This window comes from Hoplias malabaricus, chromosome 6, assembly GCF_029633855.1.
Source record: "Hoplias malabaricus isolate fHopMal1 chromosome 6, fHopMal1.hap1, whole genome shotgun sequence".
NCBI lineage: Eukaryota > Metazoa > Chordata > Actinopteri > Characiformes > Erythrinidae > Hoplias > Hoplias malabaricus.
In genome coordinates, this window is record NC_089805.1 from 24,267,149 (window position 1) to 24,285,999 (window position 18,851).

Sequence of the window (18,851 nt, forward strand, 5' to 3'; positions counted from 1 at the left end):
AATTTAGTAACATGTGTATTTAAAAGATTTGTCTGATAATTTTAGTCTGTTATCTGACTGTGCAATGAACACAGTTAGGAAAGTTGGGTTTTCTAATCTCTGACTCATTAGCTGAGTCTTGCCATTAACTTGTTCTGCTAGTACAGGCGTTCATAACGGTATACAGCAAGAGGCCAGTAACTGTGTCGTACAGTTATAAATGCAAGTTCATACAGGAGTGGATGCCCAACCCATTCCAGTTCTACAATACACAAGTTCCACCCACTGTAATTCACAACAACAACCAGAAAAGTTAACAGGCCTGTTTGAAGAAGTTTGTCACTGTGAGTGTTGCCGGACGGAAGTTGGTGAAGCTGCACATGTCTTCTCCCACACTCATTCGTTCAAATCCCTTTTTCTTCCTTTCATTCCATGTTCCCTTGCGCTCTGTAAATGGATAGAAAATAATACACAACATAAAGAATGTGATCCAAAAATCTATGAATTCCGATATTAAGAATATAATTAAAACACTGCCCTGATTAAACAAAACCATGTGTATACTAATCTGAACTACTGAATGAAGTCACATGACTGCACATATTATTTTTATTTTTTTTTTTGGAATAAATACAATGCACAGTGGATCATTTTTCTTTCAAAATTAAAAATACTAAATTATTTTACCCTACCAACAGGGTTGTATATTGTGTGCAAATCAAGTGTGAGTGTCTGGAATAACCTGTGTCTGAGTCGGAGTCGGACCGCTCCAGCCCCCCAACACTACTAACAATGTTGAGGAGGTGGATGGCTGTCCAAGCAAATGGCATTCGGAACCGACCCAACCTACTGCATGACTGCTCAGCCTGAGCCTTCAGCTTCTCCAACTTCTCCTTGTGCTACACATACACATGCACACACAGACAACAAGACAGAAAAACGAGATTAGAAGAGGTCCCTGTTGAAATCATCAGGGAACAGCCAAAATCAACAGCACTGTATCTCATGCAACCTGACAGTTCATGAATACTTGGCTACAGAATAATACAGTGATGTGTCCCTCTGATTTTAGCAGACTTTGGTCATTTCTAAAAAGAATAGTAAATATTGCAGCAGTCTAGAAATTGAGAAATCACTGAAAAGTATCAGAATTTATGCCAGGTTCATCTGATTACACGTATACTGTGTATGGGCACGACCAGCACGTCTAAACTACAGACAGACAGTCAGGTGCAGTCAGGCAAGAGCACACACACACACACACGTTTACAAATACACATTTACCTTAGTAGAATCGGATTCCTTCATGACCATATACGGCTCACAGCACTCTCCTATGTCTCCCTGCTGCAGGACTTTCTCCAGCTGGAAAAGACACACAAATCATGGGAGTTTATGCTCTCTCCCCAATATCAGAGCCTTTGTAGTATGCCATAAAACTCAGAAACAATTAATTCAACTTCTTTAACCGATTCATCCTACTCAGGGTCACTGTGGGTCCAACCAGAATCAGTGAGTGCAAAGCGGGAACATACCCTGGACAGAGTGCCAGTCCATCACAGGGAAACTAAGAAACCAGTAATTCCAAATTTCCCTGTGTTCATCTCACACCTCTATAACATGAGCTGCCAAACATTCTTCTGAAAATTCAGATCAGTGTTATAAAGAGAGAGGATGAATAACCAATGGGAAAACTGATAAAGCTCAATTCTATGTCAGTTTACAGTTAAGCCCAGCTGAATACCTCACTGGTACATCCACAGAACTGAAACGTATACCATACTTGTAAAGCTATTATCTATGTGTAGTAAAATATTTTTACCCCAAACAGTTTTGAAATGTATCTCTGCCATTTTCAGGATGGCCGTAAACTTTTCTTTCAAAGACTTTGTCTAGATTCAGCTCTAAATAACATCTCATATCACTGAGAGATGGATTGGTGAACAAGGCCAGTGCGATGATACAGGTTCCTGGGCAGCGTGTCCCCTCACAGCCATGATATGCCCCCTTGTGGCTGTACCTTGATGACCAGGAAGATGTCGGGAGAAGGATAGGTGATGGAGAAAATGGCAGAGCGGGCGAGGGTGGAGATGGCCATGTGGGGGTTGTGGGGGCGCATCAGGCTCTTCATCTGCTCTGAGTTCAGGTCAAAGTAGAAGTTCTCTGAAATCTGGGACAAGGTGAAGGGAACAAAAATGGACAGGAAGGGAGATGGACAGTTACAAGGCCACTGTTGCTATCAGCTGTCATATTATGATTGAAAACTCTTTTTAAAATGAATCCTATTTTAGTAGTTTTAGAACATTTAGTACATCTAACATATAAACACCAACACTACGGCACTAAAACAACCTAAATATGTACCTTTTTCTTTTCCTTCACATCGTACAGGGCCAGTGTTCCAAATATCGGTTCAATTTCTATTTCAAACCTAGAACAGCAAATACCGTCTAGTCATTAGGATCTCATCTTTGTGCTTTGACATAGCATTACACCGAAGGGGATGGGATGGGGGTTAAGAGTTTATGTTAATATTCAGCTTAACATCAGTAGCAAGCAAGCAGAGTGTAATATCTTAGGAGTATTTTCTTTTTTTTACCTAAACATTCTACTTTTTTTTTTAAGACCAAAAATCCCTAGTTACACTACTGACATTGTACGTTTTTATGTGTATGGTATGAATAAATGTGGAAGGAGATTGTGGGTCTGAAGTAAACTGCACTGAGACTAAACTCACTTGAGAGAAAGACATTTGACCATGATCCTCTGCCCTGTGTGTTCTCTGGGAACCTCAGGAACCGAACACCTCTCCACTGCTTCATCCTGACACACACATACAGACACACAGTGAGACAGCAAGCTCCACGGCAACGATACCATGGCAACGTTGACACAGGCACCAGAGTAATGTGTACACAGATATAAAGAGGCACCAGCAGCTGAGATGGTAATGAGGGCATAGAATAATGTTCTTAGCAAGAGGCTGAAAAACAAATTCTGAGAAAGGTTTTTTTGACAGATGGCTGGAAAAGGGGTGAGATGTTCTGTTGTGTTTCATCTGACATGTAGTGTCAGTTTTTTATATAGTGTAGAAAATCAGAGAAAATGGTTTGTTTAAAGTATGTTTCATTACGTACACAGGGACACACAGAACATTACTGCAGTGGTGTACAGTTTTGTTCAGAAAGGTCTGGGGTGTTGGAAGAGGTGGCCGCATACCAATGAGAACACAAAACCAACAGATTAAACAAATAGAATCTGGCACATTAATCTGTGTACATTTGTGCAGTTTTGACACTGTTTATTACAAATTGTCAGTGGACATGATTGCCGTGATCTTAGACTGTTTAGTTTCTACTACCATTTACTTAAGGTTTGTATACTTATAGCACATATATTGAAGAGTGTTTTGTTTAGAGATTTTGTGTAGTGTATTGTCTGTATTTACTGCCTTTATTTCTGCATTGTGTTAAACACAGCAGCGTAACACCAGAGGAACTATAATTCTTTCCCCAACTCATTACATCCTCAGTGAGAGGAAATGTCAATAACAATGGTGATGGCACTGATGATAGCTGTGGTTTCAAACCTCGTCTGGTGCAGGGTAAAGCCCCAGTAAGTCTGGATGGCGCCCCTGCTGGCGATTTTCTGTGTTGCGGCGGTCCATGTCCTCAGTGGCTGTGCGCTCCAGCAGAGATGTCAGCAGGGCATCTGGGGATGAATTCTTCAAATCAAAGATACTAGATGCCCAGCTGCCCCTTGGTGTGTCATCGAGAGACACTGATCTCCTCTTAGCGTCATCCTATATACACAGGCAAACAAATCAGGGTATCTGTATTGCCAACCAACTCAATGGCTGTAAAATAAAATTGAGTTTATTGTGTGTTAACTAACACAGAAAACATGGGATAAAATGACCCGTTCTGATTTTGTTCTGTCTCTTATGTCAAGTGCTGAGACTTTAGTATTTTATCCTCCCTTCATTTACATAACTCCCTTTACAGCCCTGGACTACCGTTTATAACCTGCTAAGGAAGGTTTGAGTCACTCCTTTCTCATTATTGTGTGCTTGTGTTGAAGTGATATTAGTGGCTCATTATCATTTAAAGAAATTGGTGCTCAAACCTGTCATTCAGATCAGAGCGAGAAAGGTGCTGTGTCGTTTGATCCTTATGGTATTTTGAACAGAGCATTTCACAGACACATCATAATGACCCAAGGGAATTGTGCTATCTTAAAAAAGGGAAAATGTATATGTGACTTTTAAGAGCGCTACAAATATTTTTCCACAAAATAAAACATAACAACATTTATCAAAATGAACACTCGTTTAAGTATGTGTGAGTGCCCTGTTACTTTTAACTTTCATTTGATTAAAGAAGTACTATGTAGTATTGTTTCACATTTTAAATTCAGATTCAAAATCTTTGTGATTCTTCACTGGCTTGTAATAGAAGGAACAGAGCCTTATTGCAGGCAGAGGTGTTCAACTGCCCCAAATTTTTAAATAATCTGCTTAGAAAAGCTTTGAACAGTAGAATTGGGTGCCCTGGAGCAGACCTCCAAACATTGAAAATTATGAAAAAAAAAAATGAGGATGTTGCTTTATTCCTGCCCCACATGTGGATAAAAATATTGACTTATTAACCCACTCTAAATTTGGACACTGCTAATTGCATGAAACTAAACGCAGACAGAAAGTGCTACAAAACTAAACAACTTGCTGTAACAAATTATTTTTTGTAGTAATCTAAACAGTGAATAAAAATTAACAGACAAATTAAATTTCAGCCACGTACAAACAAGTCATTTTTCACCTCAAACATATTCCACATTAAAAAAAACATGGAGCTACTGAACATAAATAAACCAGACAGAACTGCAGTACCGCACAGTCATACACATTGCTTTTAGTACTATCCAAATCTGACAGAAATTCTCCAGAATTAATGTAAAGCCTTCCGAACTGATTGGTCTGTTACAGCAGCAGTGAAGGGACAAAATCTATTTCAGCATATCCTCAGTTTCAATAGAAATGTATCATGAGCAGGGTTACCCTAATTTGGCCATCTAATAAAACTATACCTGGTCATCCTGCCTTTCAGCAGCAGCAGCTTCATCCAGTTCAAATGTCTGCTTGACCAGGCCCCTCTGTTTCTCCCTTTGCCGCTCTGTGTTGTGAGGCGTCTGCATGGAGCTATACCGCTGATACCTGGGGGGGGAGGGGGAATAATTACCTGATTATAACTAAAACAATCACAACAAACTAAAACAACACTAGGGAGAAAATTACACAACAAAGTTAAAAACAAAAAAACTTTTCCTTTGATTTTCATTGTGCTTTATTATTGTGTAATTTTGGAAAGAATACTTCAATATTCAGAGCATATTACTCACTTTCTCTGAATGATGAGCCAGTCATCAGTGTACACTCCCAGTGCATCTCTGACTCTCGGATCCAGTGTGCTGCAGCACAAAACAACACTGTGTCAGAGCTACCATGAAACAGCAATTAAACTCTTTAACACGAATATGACTAGGGGAGAGCAGCTTATCCACAATCAGCAGCTTATCTGCTTACCTGTTGAAGCACAAGGTGGTTACTCTGAACAAATACTGAGCTTTTTTATATATATATATATATATATATTATATATATATATATATATATATATATATATATATATATATACACACACACATATATACATACAAACATGAATATATGTGTGTGTGTGTGTGTGTGTGTGTGTGTGTGTGTGTGTGTGTGTATGAAGAGGACTCACTCTTCCTCGGGCAGGGCGGGCTCGAGTGTTGTACACTCTCTCTCCTGTAGTATAAGTTCCAGATCATCATTGGGGAACTCCAGTAGTTGTCTGAGTGGTCCAGGCTCAGGGCTTGGGGCATGACTACTCACATAATCCTCATAGTCTACCGGCTCCACCACCTCGGTCAGGGGCACCTTAAACACATACACGTAGTAAAGACCCATTCACAAATAACACAAAAGTAATTTGACCAGAGCAAGCTAACAGTCATTTCTACACCTCATAATTACATCCAATTACTACATATATCTTATCTGTAATCAATACACAATATATTTCTCTATAAGAAAGACAATCTCCTTTGATAGTCTTCTTTTCTGTGACCATCAATCAAATTCTGTATGTATGACGAGCCACAAAAGCTAAACCACTCTCTACAGCTTCCTGAATTGTACTGTAATCTATCAAGTAATCACAAATGTGGTTAACATATTTCATTTTTTTTTCGTTCATAAATTATTTACTATAAACGTCTGTAGTGATTTTTAGTGCTGAGTTTCAGTATTTATATACTGCTGTGTATTGACTGCAAAACATAATTTTCAAAGCCTTACATCAAGTTATTGATTGTAGAGCATCAAAAAAGTAGTAAATATTTTATATAAAAGAAAAATTACATAGAACCACCAACAGCTAAATATAATATCAAACTCTTCACTCTCTTATTGAAAGTGTCTAACTTTGCATTTATTATAGCTTTAATGATCTTTTCTGGAGAGTTGCTTTTTTCTAAGTTCAACGTTTTTTCTAAGACAGGATATAGGTGGGTTCCTGATGTCTCAATGAATACTGTATGCTGGTTGAAGGGTGTTTGCTCCACACACAAAAACAGTATGGCACTACTACCACAAACATTTTATATATGTATGTGTGTACACACACACACACACACTTTTTATGTAAATCTGGGAGGCTGTGTGTTTAAGGGTAGTGAGAGTTCTGAGGTCAGAAAGCGATTGTGGTTTGTGATAATAGCCACTTCCTTTTCCATGGCTGTTCATAAGGCTTCTGCCTTTACAGTTTTATCAGAGTAAAGAGGAGAGGTAAAATGGTCAAAGTAATAAGGCAGGAAGCTCCAAAATGATGTATGCAGTATCAGATTATGCTTGTAAGGCTTCCTTTCATCAGAGGTTGCTTTCAAAGCACAAACACTGCACAATCATTCAAATTCCACCCTCATCCTTAGAGCATGTTCCCATAGAACTTGGTTCAGGTATGAAAACAAATTAACCTCAACAGACAGCTGCAAAAAAAAGTCACAACAAAACAACTCACTTGCTGATGGGGCCCAGCTCGTTTTTTGGATAGCTGAGGAGAGCCATATTCCCTGGACACCTGCTTCCTAACCTCTGCAGCTACAGTCCTGAGAAGGAGAAACAGAGAGAGAGAGAGACAGGGAAAGAGAGAAACAGATCAACCATAACATTATGACCACCTCCTTGTTTCTACACTCACTGTCCATTCTCTCAGCTCCACTGACCGTACAGGAGCATACTGTAGTTTTGCAATCACAGACTCTAGTCCATCTGTTGCTCTGCATACTTTGCTCCTTTTCACCCGTTCTTCAGTGTTTCATCTGGTTGGTGAATTATTCTCAGCACTACAGGTTTATCCAGGACTATACAAACATAACATCACAAACTAATTAACTACTCACATACAAATTTTGAACAGCACCTTTAAAGGACTATAACAGATTTTCAGTCTGATATGGAGCTCTGAGGAAAGGAAACTCTAGATAGCCACTAAATGTTGCCACTACATGCTGTTTACGCAGAATTCTAATTATTGAATTGACATTAGGAGCTCATATCATTAGTAATTATATGGATATTACTTGACCATCAAGGAAAAGGCAAGCTACAGGGTGTGTCTTACATGTGGTGCTTGGGAAATTCATTTTAATCACAATGACATTGCTTTCTGAGGTTTCCAGGCAAGAATAATTTTGTCTCCATATCATCATGCCAGCTTAAAAAATCCTTGCCTCAAACAGTAAAGTGCTTTTATATAATCTTAAACAGACTTGCTTATCTACTTTCAGACACTTTGCGGTATACGGTTATCTATAAAAATAAACAAAGTTCAGATTTCAAAGTGGTTTGTTTTAAGCTAGACTGTATTTTTTTCATTTTGCCTTTTTTTTTACCAGGAGCCTTAGGAATTCTAACAGCTTGTAGTTTGACCAAGCACTGTCAGTTAACAATGCATTTGTAGTAGATTCCGCCAAATAGCTTACAGGAGCAGCATTACTCAGAGAGTGCCCAAGTTGAAGCTTTTGAGTGATGTTGGACCACTGGCAGAAAACAGGCTCGATGCCATAGATCTGCCCATTTACAGCCCAACGGTAAAAGAGCAGGTTCAGCCCCCAACAAAGCCCCTGAAACCCCTTTGCCCTCCTCGTCCTTTCAAAGACAGCTTGCAGCTGCTCCCTCACAAACTGGCTCAGTTGTTCAAAGTCACACGAGTGTGCTTGCATGTACACACACACTCACACACACACACACACACACACACACACACACACACACACACACACACACACAGCTGCCAGGACTCCAGATTTCTCCTTTGTCGCTCCCTATGATAAAACCCAACTGTCTCTCCTTATGCCTCATTCTTCTATACGACAGCCTGGCACTCTCTCAGCCCCATAAACATAGCTCTTCTAAACATTCTCCCTAAACTAAAAAAAATGGACATTTTTTAACAACAGTCTCATAGTTACTATATAAACAAATATTATTAATAATTATTATTATTATATATTATTTAAACAAACTTTTTTTTTTGCTGATTAAATACATTTGAGGTATAACGTAAGCTTCATTTTGTGGTAAACTATAGCCCAAACAAACATATCGCAGTGGAGTGCAGGCCTGTGGACCGGATGAGAGGCCTTTCCCAGGGGTCATACTGCAGCTGGCCAGAAACTAATTTCCTGCAATAATGATTATGGCCATAAGAACATACATGTATGTCAGCGTTTTAGGATTTATATTCATTTGCAGTGTAAAAAACCTTCATACTCAATGAAAGTGTTTAAAAAAATAATAAATGTAAATAGCTGAGAGCAAGATTCAAAGTTCTTGCTACAGAGGTACAACGTTGTGTGGATCTTTCAAGTTTATGTCTGAAAAAACATAATGGACATTCATAAATACCCCCTTCATGTGCTGTATATTTAATGGAAGTCCAGTGCCCATCTCAAGAGGAAAAAGGAAAACTTGTAGACACTAAAAGCAATAGCCGGAATGGACCACACACCCTTTCCTGCATCCTGCACTCAAACAATGATCTCAGCCTCGCTAAAAGAATGACTGCAGAAGATGAAACCACAAAGAAACTTATAACAAGTACTTTTTAAAATAAAAGATGTAGGTCGTTGGATAAAACCACAGCAAAAGACTAATTTGAAACTCATTCTTTATCCTCTGTGTAAATTTGCCCAACAATACACATGTGATGCAAGATCATAAATGATCAGTGAGATTTAATCTTGGCATGGAATGCATTTTATTCTCGTGGAAAAAATGAGATTGCTATCTTTAACTGCTGCTTTCTGTGGATGTCTGCATCACTGCAAACACTGAGGTGCAATTCAGTGCCCGAGGTAAACAGAAATAGAGCCATTTTCACAGTAGAAAAAAATTAACAGCATTAGGCCTGACATTTAGTCTGAAGAGAAAGTTCAATTCAAACAGAAGAAGAACTTACATTTCCTCGTTCTCCATTACAAATGAAAGTAAGAGTGTCTGATAACGTCCCCCTGTCTATAAAATGCCAGTAACGTTAACAGAATTTCTAAGCAACGTTTCAATGCAACGTTACGGCTGAACGCTATCGTTTTTACAGTGCTGGTATGTAAAGTGTTGTATGTGTGACATGTCCTTCGACTTCTGAAAGCCGTTAAGAGACCTTTCACATTTAATGGATAAACTCAATCTCGGGGTCAACGTTCAGAGCGGACCAGAGCGGGACGTTTCAGAGCGAGACCTGTGAGCGGGGAACATAGGAACCAACATGAAACCTGAGCTCAGAGACTTGTTTGGCATACACACAGCCAAGGTATTGTTCATTTTAGACAGTATTTTCAGCTGACACATTTGGAACTGTAGCTCGAAGTCACTTTTAGGACTGACTTTGTGTTGAATATTCCATTGAGGCTCGGCCCCGTTGTCTATTAGCAGCTAAATTAGCTAACGTAATCCCGTCAGAAATCGATATCCTAAATGGCCGCTCAACTTCCAAACACAGGACACCACCTTCCAGCGATTCGTCTGGACAACAATATGGAAACCAGCGTTAGGTTTACGCTGATGTGTGTTCGTTTTTTAAAGGGGGGGAAACGTCATGAGTAATGCAGGGCTCATTTCAAATATATCACAGGCGCCTTTTCTCGGAGCTAAACAAAAGACTGAACCGAGTCCAACCGTCACGGCTCTCGGTAACAGATCAGATCTGGTCATGCGCTTTAGCTCCTCGCTCAGACGGGGCAACCCGCCACCCAACCACCGCTCTCATTCAGCAGAGAGAAAGAGAGAAATAGCAGCAGCACTCGGTACGGACCTGTTAATCTTGTGAGCGAAGGCTCTCCTGTCGCTCGCCAGATTCGCCATCCCCCGAGCCCTCAGCCACCCTCAGCCCAACTCTGCGCCGCTGGAACTTCACAAGATTATTTGTTGTGAGCTGGTGCTACTTTGGTCATCGCTTCCTTGTGTCCAATCCAGGGCGTGCTGCCTCCTCCTAGCGGTCAGGGGAAACATGGCCGAGGTTTCCTCCTATCGCCCTCCCTTCTCCCTCTTTCCCTACTCCACGCGGCTCTGAAACACCTGAAGGATCCAGCTATGCGAACAGCGACACCGTGTGACACAGAGAGAGAGAGAGAGAGAGAGAGAGAGAGAGAGAGAGAGAGAGAGAGAGAGAGAGAGAGAGAGAGAGAGAGAGAGATTTCCTGCAAAGTCCAGTCAGTTGAGAGGATTTTTTACATTTTAAAGAAAACATTTTAATTAGTTTTAATTGGCTCTTGATTCTAAATAAATAAATTGTTCAATTGAGTTAAAAATGATTTGTACAATATCCTGTGAATTGTGAAAATAAATGAAAATTGAAACGAGAAACTATTTCTGCCGTCAAATGTCACATTCAGACATATAGGTTATTAAACAGAACTACAACTAGAACAAATGCACACTGACTGCCAGTCTATATTTTTAGTATTTGAGCATATTTGGGACCTGCTACTGTAAGTAACAATGTGACTTTTCTTAATCTATACCTCGTCAAAGAAGTTTGCTGCTATGAGGTAATTACTAGAAGATCCCCCTGGTTAAAGCTTAGCCCCCCCAAGCATTAGTCTGTGACGACACTTTTGAAAGGTGCTTGAGGCATTATGGGAAATGTAGTACCTGTAGTGAATTTGCGTGTCGTGTCCTGTAGTTCTGCTCACCAATCAGAATAAATTGACTGTTTACCGCTGTGATTTTAATAGTGCAGAGCAACATTACCGGAGTATATGTCCCAGTTCATTGAGTCTAATGACGCCCCTGTCACCAGATCTCACCTGGTTTTAATGGTCCCATCTTCTCTTTATCATTAAATGATCATTTGAAACATTGCTTTTGTTGGAAATTTAATTTAATCTAATTATAATTTTACACTTATTTTTATTTGACAGAAAGAATATAGAATATTAAATGGCAGTTTTAAACACTAAATACTGTATATTACTCTGCTGTGGGAGATAAAAGAAGAACAAATTATTATTAAAGATTTATTATTATTAACTGCAGTAATTTTGTTTATTTCTTTAACAAAATCTGTGAAGAAAATGAATTAAACTATTTGTCAAAACTGCATCCACGCTTCTTCTTCTGTTATACACATGTTGTACATTGAAAATGTAAGAGAATTGTGTAATAATATACCTTTTTAATAATAATATACTGCAATATACCTATGCAGTTTCTAGAATTGAACGATTCTGAACGGCAGACAAGTTTTGCTGGCTGCTGTTACGTGCTCTTACCATTATTTTCTATGGAAAGGGAATAATAAACTGCTTGCTTTAGTGAAGTGGTAGGTTAACATGCAGTTTACAAATACAGAGATGTGCCCATACGACTGACTGACGGACAGAGGAATACCGTTGTGCCCCTTTAAATTCAGTGTGTCCCGGTACAAGTAGTCTTGAAACGCCAGTCTGATAGTCTAATTTCTGCCCATCTTTCGTCTGCTCCCACTAGGGGTCGCCACAGGGATTCATTGCGATCTGCATGTTGTCTTGCCAGAGTTATTACGCAGGACGCCCATTCTGATGCCTCCTATTCATCCGGGCATTTTTTGGACTCTGGCAGGAGAGTGCATCAGACACAGCAGTGCTACTGGAGATAATTAAATAATTGTTCATCTGTTCCATTGCTTAGCCGTCATTTATGGCCCTTCATCTATCATGTTATTATTTGGGTGGTATATCATTCAGATCATTCACATTCTTGCAGTGACATTGACATATCAGTGTCATTTTACAGTGTGTCTCTCTTGTGTGTGTGTGTGTGTGTGTGTGTGTGTGTGTGTGTTTGTGTGTATGTGTAGCACAAAGTCGATCACACACAGCAGTGTTGTCCAGAAGCTGGCTTAGTGCAAATTGTAAAACTGATGAGCTACAGTTTCTAAATTTACACTCAGAAAGTGGACCAACAAGGTAGGTGTTTCTTATAAGAGTGGAATGTATGTGTAGTGTCTGATCCCCTCACCATACCATCACAACACACACTAACACATCACCGCCACATCTGTGTCTCTGCAGCGCTGAGAATGATCCACCATTCCAATCATACCTGTTCTGGTGGGGCCCTGATACATTGAACGGGGTGAAATGGGAATAAGAAAATATGCAGAAAAACAGGTGGACTACAGTCTGTAACTGTAGAACTACAAGGTGCTCCTGTGTGGTCAGTGGAGCTGATAAAAAGAACAATGAGTGTAGATGCAAGGTAGGTGTTCCTAATTAATTTTTTCAGAGTATATTTGATAAATGAACAGGACATCATTAGGAACCAGTCATGTATGCAGAAAAATTACATTTCTGATAAACTGTGCTGTATGTAATGGAGGTCCAGTCACAGACTTATTTATAAAACCTTTACGTCCGAGTGAGGTAGTCAGCCGTAGGGCACGAGTGTGTCCCATTCTTCTCTGAACACTTGAACACACACGATCCTCTTGCTCACCGTGGGACAGACAGCTTTTACACGTTGCACTTTGGAAACTGTGTGAGTGTCTGATGCCCTGTGATGGACTGGCACGCTGTCCAGAGTGTGTTCCCACGTTGTGCCCAATGATTCCATAAGTTAATGTAAGTCCTGAACTGACCTCTATACTTAACAAGATGAAGTAATTACAGAAAACAAATTATTTGAATCACATTTATTGAAAACGGGTATATTATTTAATATTAATAGAAGTTAACGTAACAGGATGTTATTATAACTCGTTTTTAATTGGCCCTTGTCTCTCTGGCAAATTGTCAGGAAATTTTGAGCCAATGTAAATAGCAGAAAACATTATAGCCACCAGGGGGCAGTGGACACCACACGTGTTTGGAGGACCAGGAAAAGGCGGTGTCCAATCATGATTCAACCAAAACACCTATCCCATTGTCCTGTGTATTGTCCAGATTCAGTAGAAGAAATCTTCAGTATTTCTGTTCAACAAAATGATTACGGTTCTTCCATTACAGTGTCAAATGGGCTAATACAAACAGGATGATACACACCTAGGTATTTACACAGGGCTGTGGGAAAGGATTGTCCCACTAAATATATACTACTATAGGAATAAGATAATATTAATAATAAATAAATCTATTATAGTTACTTTGTATAAGACAATTGTTTGAATTTCAAATCTTTGCCTTATAAAACCTACATGTGCCGGAGGCATTTATTGACCTTGTTGTTTGTGAGGCAGGAGAGCCATTTGTGAGCTGATAGTGAAACCTTGCTTGCTTTCTGTTTCTCCTTGCTGTAAGTGGCTCCCTTCCCCCCACGCTCACTGGAGTATGACCACACAGCGCTGGCAGTCCCCTCCCTACAGCTCAGCTCAGCAGCCTGGCCCATTAATTCAGCACCACGGAGAGCTGCTTCTGCTGCTGCAGGTAGCCCACACTTCTGTAGCCAGCGATGGCCTGAAGGAATGTGTGTGTACGTGTTTGCTTTCATACATTTTACAGAAAACAATATGCCCTGACCACGAAGGAGAAACAGAGGAAGAAAGGGGTAATGTACAGTGTGAGGACAAAGAAAAACCATCCTGACTTTGTTTTTTAATGAAACAATTTTGCCAGCCCTTACTCTGTTTACAGCACAGTGTTCTCCCTTTTTTACTTTTTAAAACCAAATGGCTCCAAACCTATTTCCTTCTTATTAAAATTATGATAATAGTTTCTTTATACTTTTAGGTTTAGGTCTCTTATTATACGGACATATAACACTTACAAACCACATCCTGACACACACACACACAGAGTGTGTGTATGTGCGTTTGTTTCAGGTGCATGGAGTACTGAGTACCTCACCTGGGTGTTATTAGTATGTCTGAGAGCATCTCTGGTCTCCTGGAGCAAAGGAAAAGAAGAGAGAGGGAGGGAGAGAGATAGATTAAAGGTGAGAGATATAAAAAGAAAAAGAGGCAAACAGACACACAGTGAAATAAAGAGAGAGAGAGAGAGAGAGAGAGAGAGAGAGAGAGAGAGAGAGAGAGAGAGAGAGAGAGAGAGAAAGGCCTACTATCTCGTTGGGAATTTTCATATATCCTGTCCCCCTCCTCCCCACAGGCTGGAGTCTGGGCCAAAGAGCACTCTAATGAAGATAAATGAATCTCTATTCTTCCGTCTCCACCTCTCCTCTCACCCAAACAGAGCACAGCACCTCAACCTAATGTAAAAGACCTCAGCATCGCCCTCAAAACAGGAGCGGCTTTAGAATAAATCTCATTACCTCTGTGCAGGGCGCTGCATTCTTGTGCTTCGACTTGGGGCTGATTTTCACCGCTGACTTATTGAAATTCATGTGATGTCCACTTTCTCTGTAATAGAACGTATCGGAGATTGTGATTTTGAAGGATGGCGGGTGTACTCAAGCAGGATAGGACTGCGCCTGAGATGTAATGGATTCTTATTGCAGCTATTATGTTAGGGAAATTACCGCATTGCGGCTATAAGAAGAAGTATATACAATTGGCCATGATCTTTGGACACATCAGTTTGGAGAAATGCTGTTAAACCTCAGCAAACCCGCACCCGCTTGTATCTGTACGCCCAGTGTTTTCTGTATTCTGCTGAGAGAAACATGTCAGGTACACATTAACCCCACAGAAGCCTAATGGATTTGGCTGGCCTCATGCAGATAGCACACACCACATCTCGCCCTTTCTTTCTTCAGAGCCTTCCTCCAGCCCCTGTTCTCCTCTCTTCTCCTCCACGAAGGCAAAGCTTTCAGTTCCTCGACCAGCAGCACTATTGTTCCACTGCCCCTCCCCCTCCCCACCACACAGGCAGGAGAGCAACCCCCCACCTCCCACCCCTACCAATCCATGCTGCATCACGAAAGAACAAAAGCAAGAGTGTCAGACACCACCCTCCAGATCCCTTTCACACCCCAGCCTCCCCCACCTCCCTTACTCCCCTCCAGATGGGGCTGCCTTTTTCCTTTTTTCTTTCTTTTTTTTTTTTTTTTTTTATTTCAGGGTCCCTTTGAACCCCCAAGAGTCCTCCAAAATGGATGTGGCCCCCTCCTTCCCCACTCCTCAGCTGCCCGTCATCCACCTGCTCTCTCGCCACGCGCCCGTGTCCACCCCCGCACCCCCCACAGCCCCCCGCCCCTCGCCTCCCAGGCCGGCCGAGCTAAAATCGTTAACCACTTGCTTGCTGTGGCCCGGCTGCAGGATGTGAATTTCAGCGCAGACAAAAGCCTTTCCTTCTACGTATAAGCAGTGCAATGCCAAAGAAAATGACAACCTTATCCTACTCACGTGAATTGGAACGGGCTTAAGGAAATAACTCAATTACGCAGTAAAAGAGACAAGACAATGACCTGATGGCATTTGTGGACACGAGAACACAGAACCTTAAAAACCTAACTCTAATCCAAGCAGCTCTTAACACAGACATATATATGTTAAGTGTGAAGGAAATGTAGGAGTAGTCTATCTAAACAACACAATTTAACACACTGCTAAATAGTGAAATACGAAGTCAAAATGAAGGCACTTCATAAACCAGCGCTCAGGGATAAAAGTGAAAGATTAAAGTCCTTCAGATGACTTAAGGGGCTTTAACTTACTCAAATCCCCTCACTATTTTATTTATATATTTATTTATTTTAAGAGAACCTCATAGTTCTAGACATAAATAATAAAATGTGAAAGTCAAAAGAAAATATTTCCAACACTAAATTTCATATGAGATGTCATATATAGCCGCTGACCAAAGAAAAATATGTAGCTCTCTCCAAAACAGAAACTTTATAAGAGGGAAAAAAAACATATTTACTTTCAATGGAATTCAATGTAAAAAGATATTATTACAAATAATTTGGAGCATTTTCACTGGACAAAATTGAGATGCATGGTTTTCTATGAACAGTGATGATAAATATAGATAGTTATTAAATAAAGTTAAATATATAAGACCACTAAATGTGTCAGAGATAAACAGTAGTTATAGCTTCCATCTTTGAGACGCAGGATGAAATCAAACTCCACTGGTGTCTCAGATCCGACCAAACCTACAGATGCTTCTATCCAACCTTCCACAGTGAAAAGAAAACTCAATTCCATGGGTCCAAAAGATTGTGTAGAAGACAACACGTAGACAACAACCAAACAGACGGATTCTCTCAGAATAATGGACTGGCCACAGCACAGCCCAGAGCCACATTATTATATTCATTTAGAAGTCCTTGGTTGGTGAGAAGGAGAAATTGTAACCAACTTCTGTGACTGAACATTAGGTGCAGATGTTTTATGAGAGAAGGGAAATCACGTTCTCTGAAATCAGTGGGAGCTGTAATAAAAGAAAGCTGGAAGCTGTCAAAACAGCTGATTTAAAATGACTTAAAACAAAGAAGTCTTGATTAAAAATAAAAAAAATGATGAGTGATGACAAAAAAGGGTCCACACTACACAGTACTGTATCTACAATTATGAACTTGCAGAAGGAAGAAACAAACATGGTTCACGTCAATATATATATGTGTAACAACATTTGATCTTGGACCATTTCTACTGTCCATCCTTTATGAAACATCCACGCAGTGTAAAGAGCAGCCTGCATCTGCAATGGGGTTTTTGATATGAAAGAAACTGCATGGTAAGTGTCTGAGAAACATGGAAAAATCTTACAACTGAAGTGATAGCCCTTAAATAAGAGGCGAAAACTACCTCTAAATAAATCACAGAGATAGTCCTTGAGATAGCACGCCTGCATAAAAACATCCAATCAACACGTGCTACAGCGCAAGCAGGCGTCTGTTATAAATCACGGCCAATTTTAGCCATTCATAATCTGAACCAAGCGCAACAGAGAAGCACTCCACTTAAAGACTGCAGTGATGATGTCTGCTGAAGCACGAGGTGGAGGAGGAGACGGAGGAGGAGGAGGATGCAGATGCTCATTTGATGGCACTGCCCTGAGAGCATCAACACGTCTCCTGCTCGGGACAGCAGTGGCTGCGGATCCTCCCCCTCTCTCGTGACCACCCCCATGCCTCTGGGGAGCAGGGGGAAGAGGGGCAGGACCCGGGCAGGCATCTGTCGCAGGACAGCTGCTGGTCACTTAATGGAATTTGCACTGTCCTTGATGAGCCGGGGGCAGGGCTAATTGACCGCTGAATGTGTTAAAATCTGGTTAATCAATCCGAAAGCCAAAATCCATACTGCCACTTTATCCTCTACTGTTACAGTTACGCTCTCTGTAGGAGCCCTGCTGACGGACATGGGCTTGGTCCCATTGTACATAAAGCTTGTATAAACACAATGCCCTCAAACCACAGAAATTTAGCCTCAGAACCTTAGAAATCACAGTTGCTGCCATTGCTAACAAAAGCACTTGGAAACAAGCCGAGAAATGGAGTTGAAATTCTGAATCAATGCTGCATTATGACTTCAATTTATAGGAAGGTTATTTTATGTGAGTCTTGTTTTACCGATCACAAAGCATCCTTTACATTTTTTATGTTTTTAGACATCACTGGAAACCATTAAAATGTCTGCAGATAGTAGAATGTAACCACGTAATTAGAATATAATTGCATTTTAATTCTAAAACAAAACAACAACTGTAGACTTTGATGGTTAGAGGAAGTAGAAAGCCTTCATCCTCTACAGTGAAACCGCTACTCCATGCCAGATAGTGAGACATGGAGCAGAAATGATGAAGCTGGATGCGAAACATGCCGTTTGTCGCAGCAATTATGCAGGCCATTGAAAGCCCACATTAACATGCTGAATTATGAATCAAGGTCAGTGTATTAAAGTTGCCTTTAGATGACTAGCTTTTTGTATTTCCCTGTAAGAGTGAGTACTCTACATCCTGAGGTCCGGGGCTCCCTTCGTTTTCAAGGGGAATTCCACATTTCCTGCTGGATTATTTATGGTACGTTTTTTGCTTTTAGTTTCCACTCTGTCTATGATTGATTTAATGACTCTAACCAGGGTGGAAACTAAAAGCAAAACAAAAAGTACCATAGAAAAAGTACCACTGACATAATTTGGAGTTCTGTTTCCAAGAATATTTTTGAACACTGTGCATTTTCAAAAAAAAAAAAAAGTGTAATGATGTGTTTATTAACAGCATTCATTTTGTCGTTGTTATTTTGACACTTTCCGTAGCTGAGGGCATATAGTCATCTATACTTTGGCTAAAGACTTTCAAACTCAATTTTCCACGTTTCATGTCACCGTTCGTTTAATGTGTGTGTTATTAGAGCATGTATATCCCCACAAGCCATTTCTAAATCCAAGCCAAGAGGCTCATTTATTTCA

The 18,851-nt window shown here is 40.3% G+C and overlaps 1 protein-coding gene across 5 annotated transcripts in view; it reads right to left on the bottom strand.

The window, feature by feature from the left end:
• LOC136699167 (dedicator of cytokinesis protein 7-like) overlaps window positions 1-18,851 on the bottom strand; it is a 66,541-nt gene that overhangs the window by 29,740 nt on the left and 17,950 nt on the right. For 3 of the 5 annotated variants that reach the window (XM_066673652.1, XM_066673651.1, XM_066673649.1), the window contains exons 1-12: window positions 10,377-10,587; window positions 7,083-7,170; window positions 5,766-5,941; window positions 5,377-5,445; window positions 5,065-5,191; window positions 3,569-3,781; window positions 2,717-2,802; window positions 2,344-2,410; window positions 2,000-2,149; window positions 1,264-1,344; window positions 722-878; window positions 302-426 (exon numbers count right to left, since the gene is read on the bottom strand). In XM_066673652.1, coding sequence (XP_066529749.1) covers window positions 302-426; window positions 722-878; window positions 1,264-1,344; window positions 2,000-2,149; window positions 2,344-2,410; window positions 2,717-2,802; window positions 3,569-3,781; window positions 5,065-5,191; window positions 5,377-5,445; window positions 5,766-5,941; window positions 7,083-7,170; window positions 10,377-10,426 — 1,389 coding nt within the window. In that variant the 5' untranslated portion in view covers window positions 10,427-10,587. Of the gene's footprint in view, window positions 1-301; window positions 427-721; window positions 879-1,263; window positions 1,345-1,999; window positions 2,150-2,343; window positions 2,411-2,716; window positions 2,803-3,568; window positions 3,782-5,064; window positions 5,192-5,376; window positions 5,446-5,765; window positions 5,942-7,082; window positions 7,171-10,376; window positions 10,588-18,851 lie in introns of those variants that run through there. The other 2 variants (XM_066673650.1, XM_066673648.1) reach the window with 1 other exon arrangement.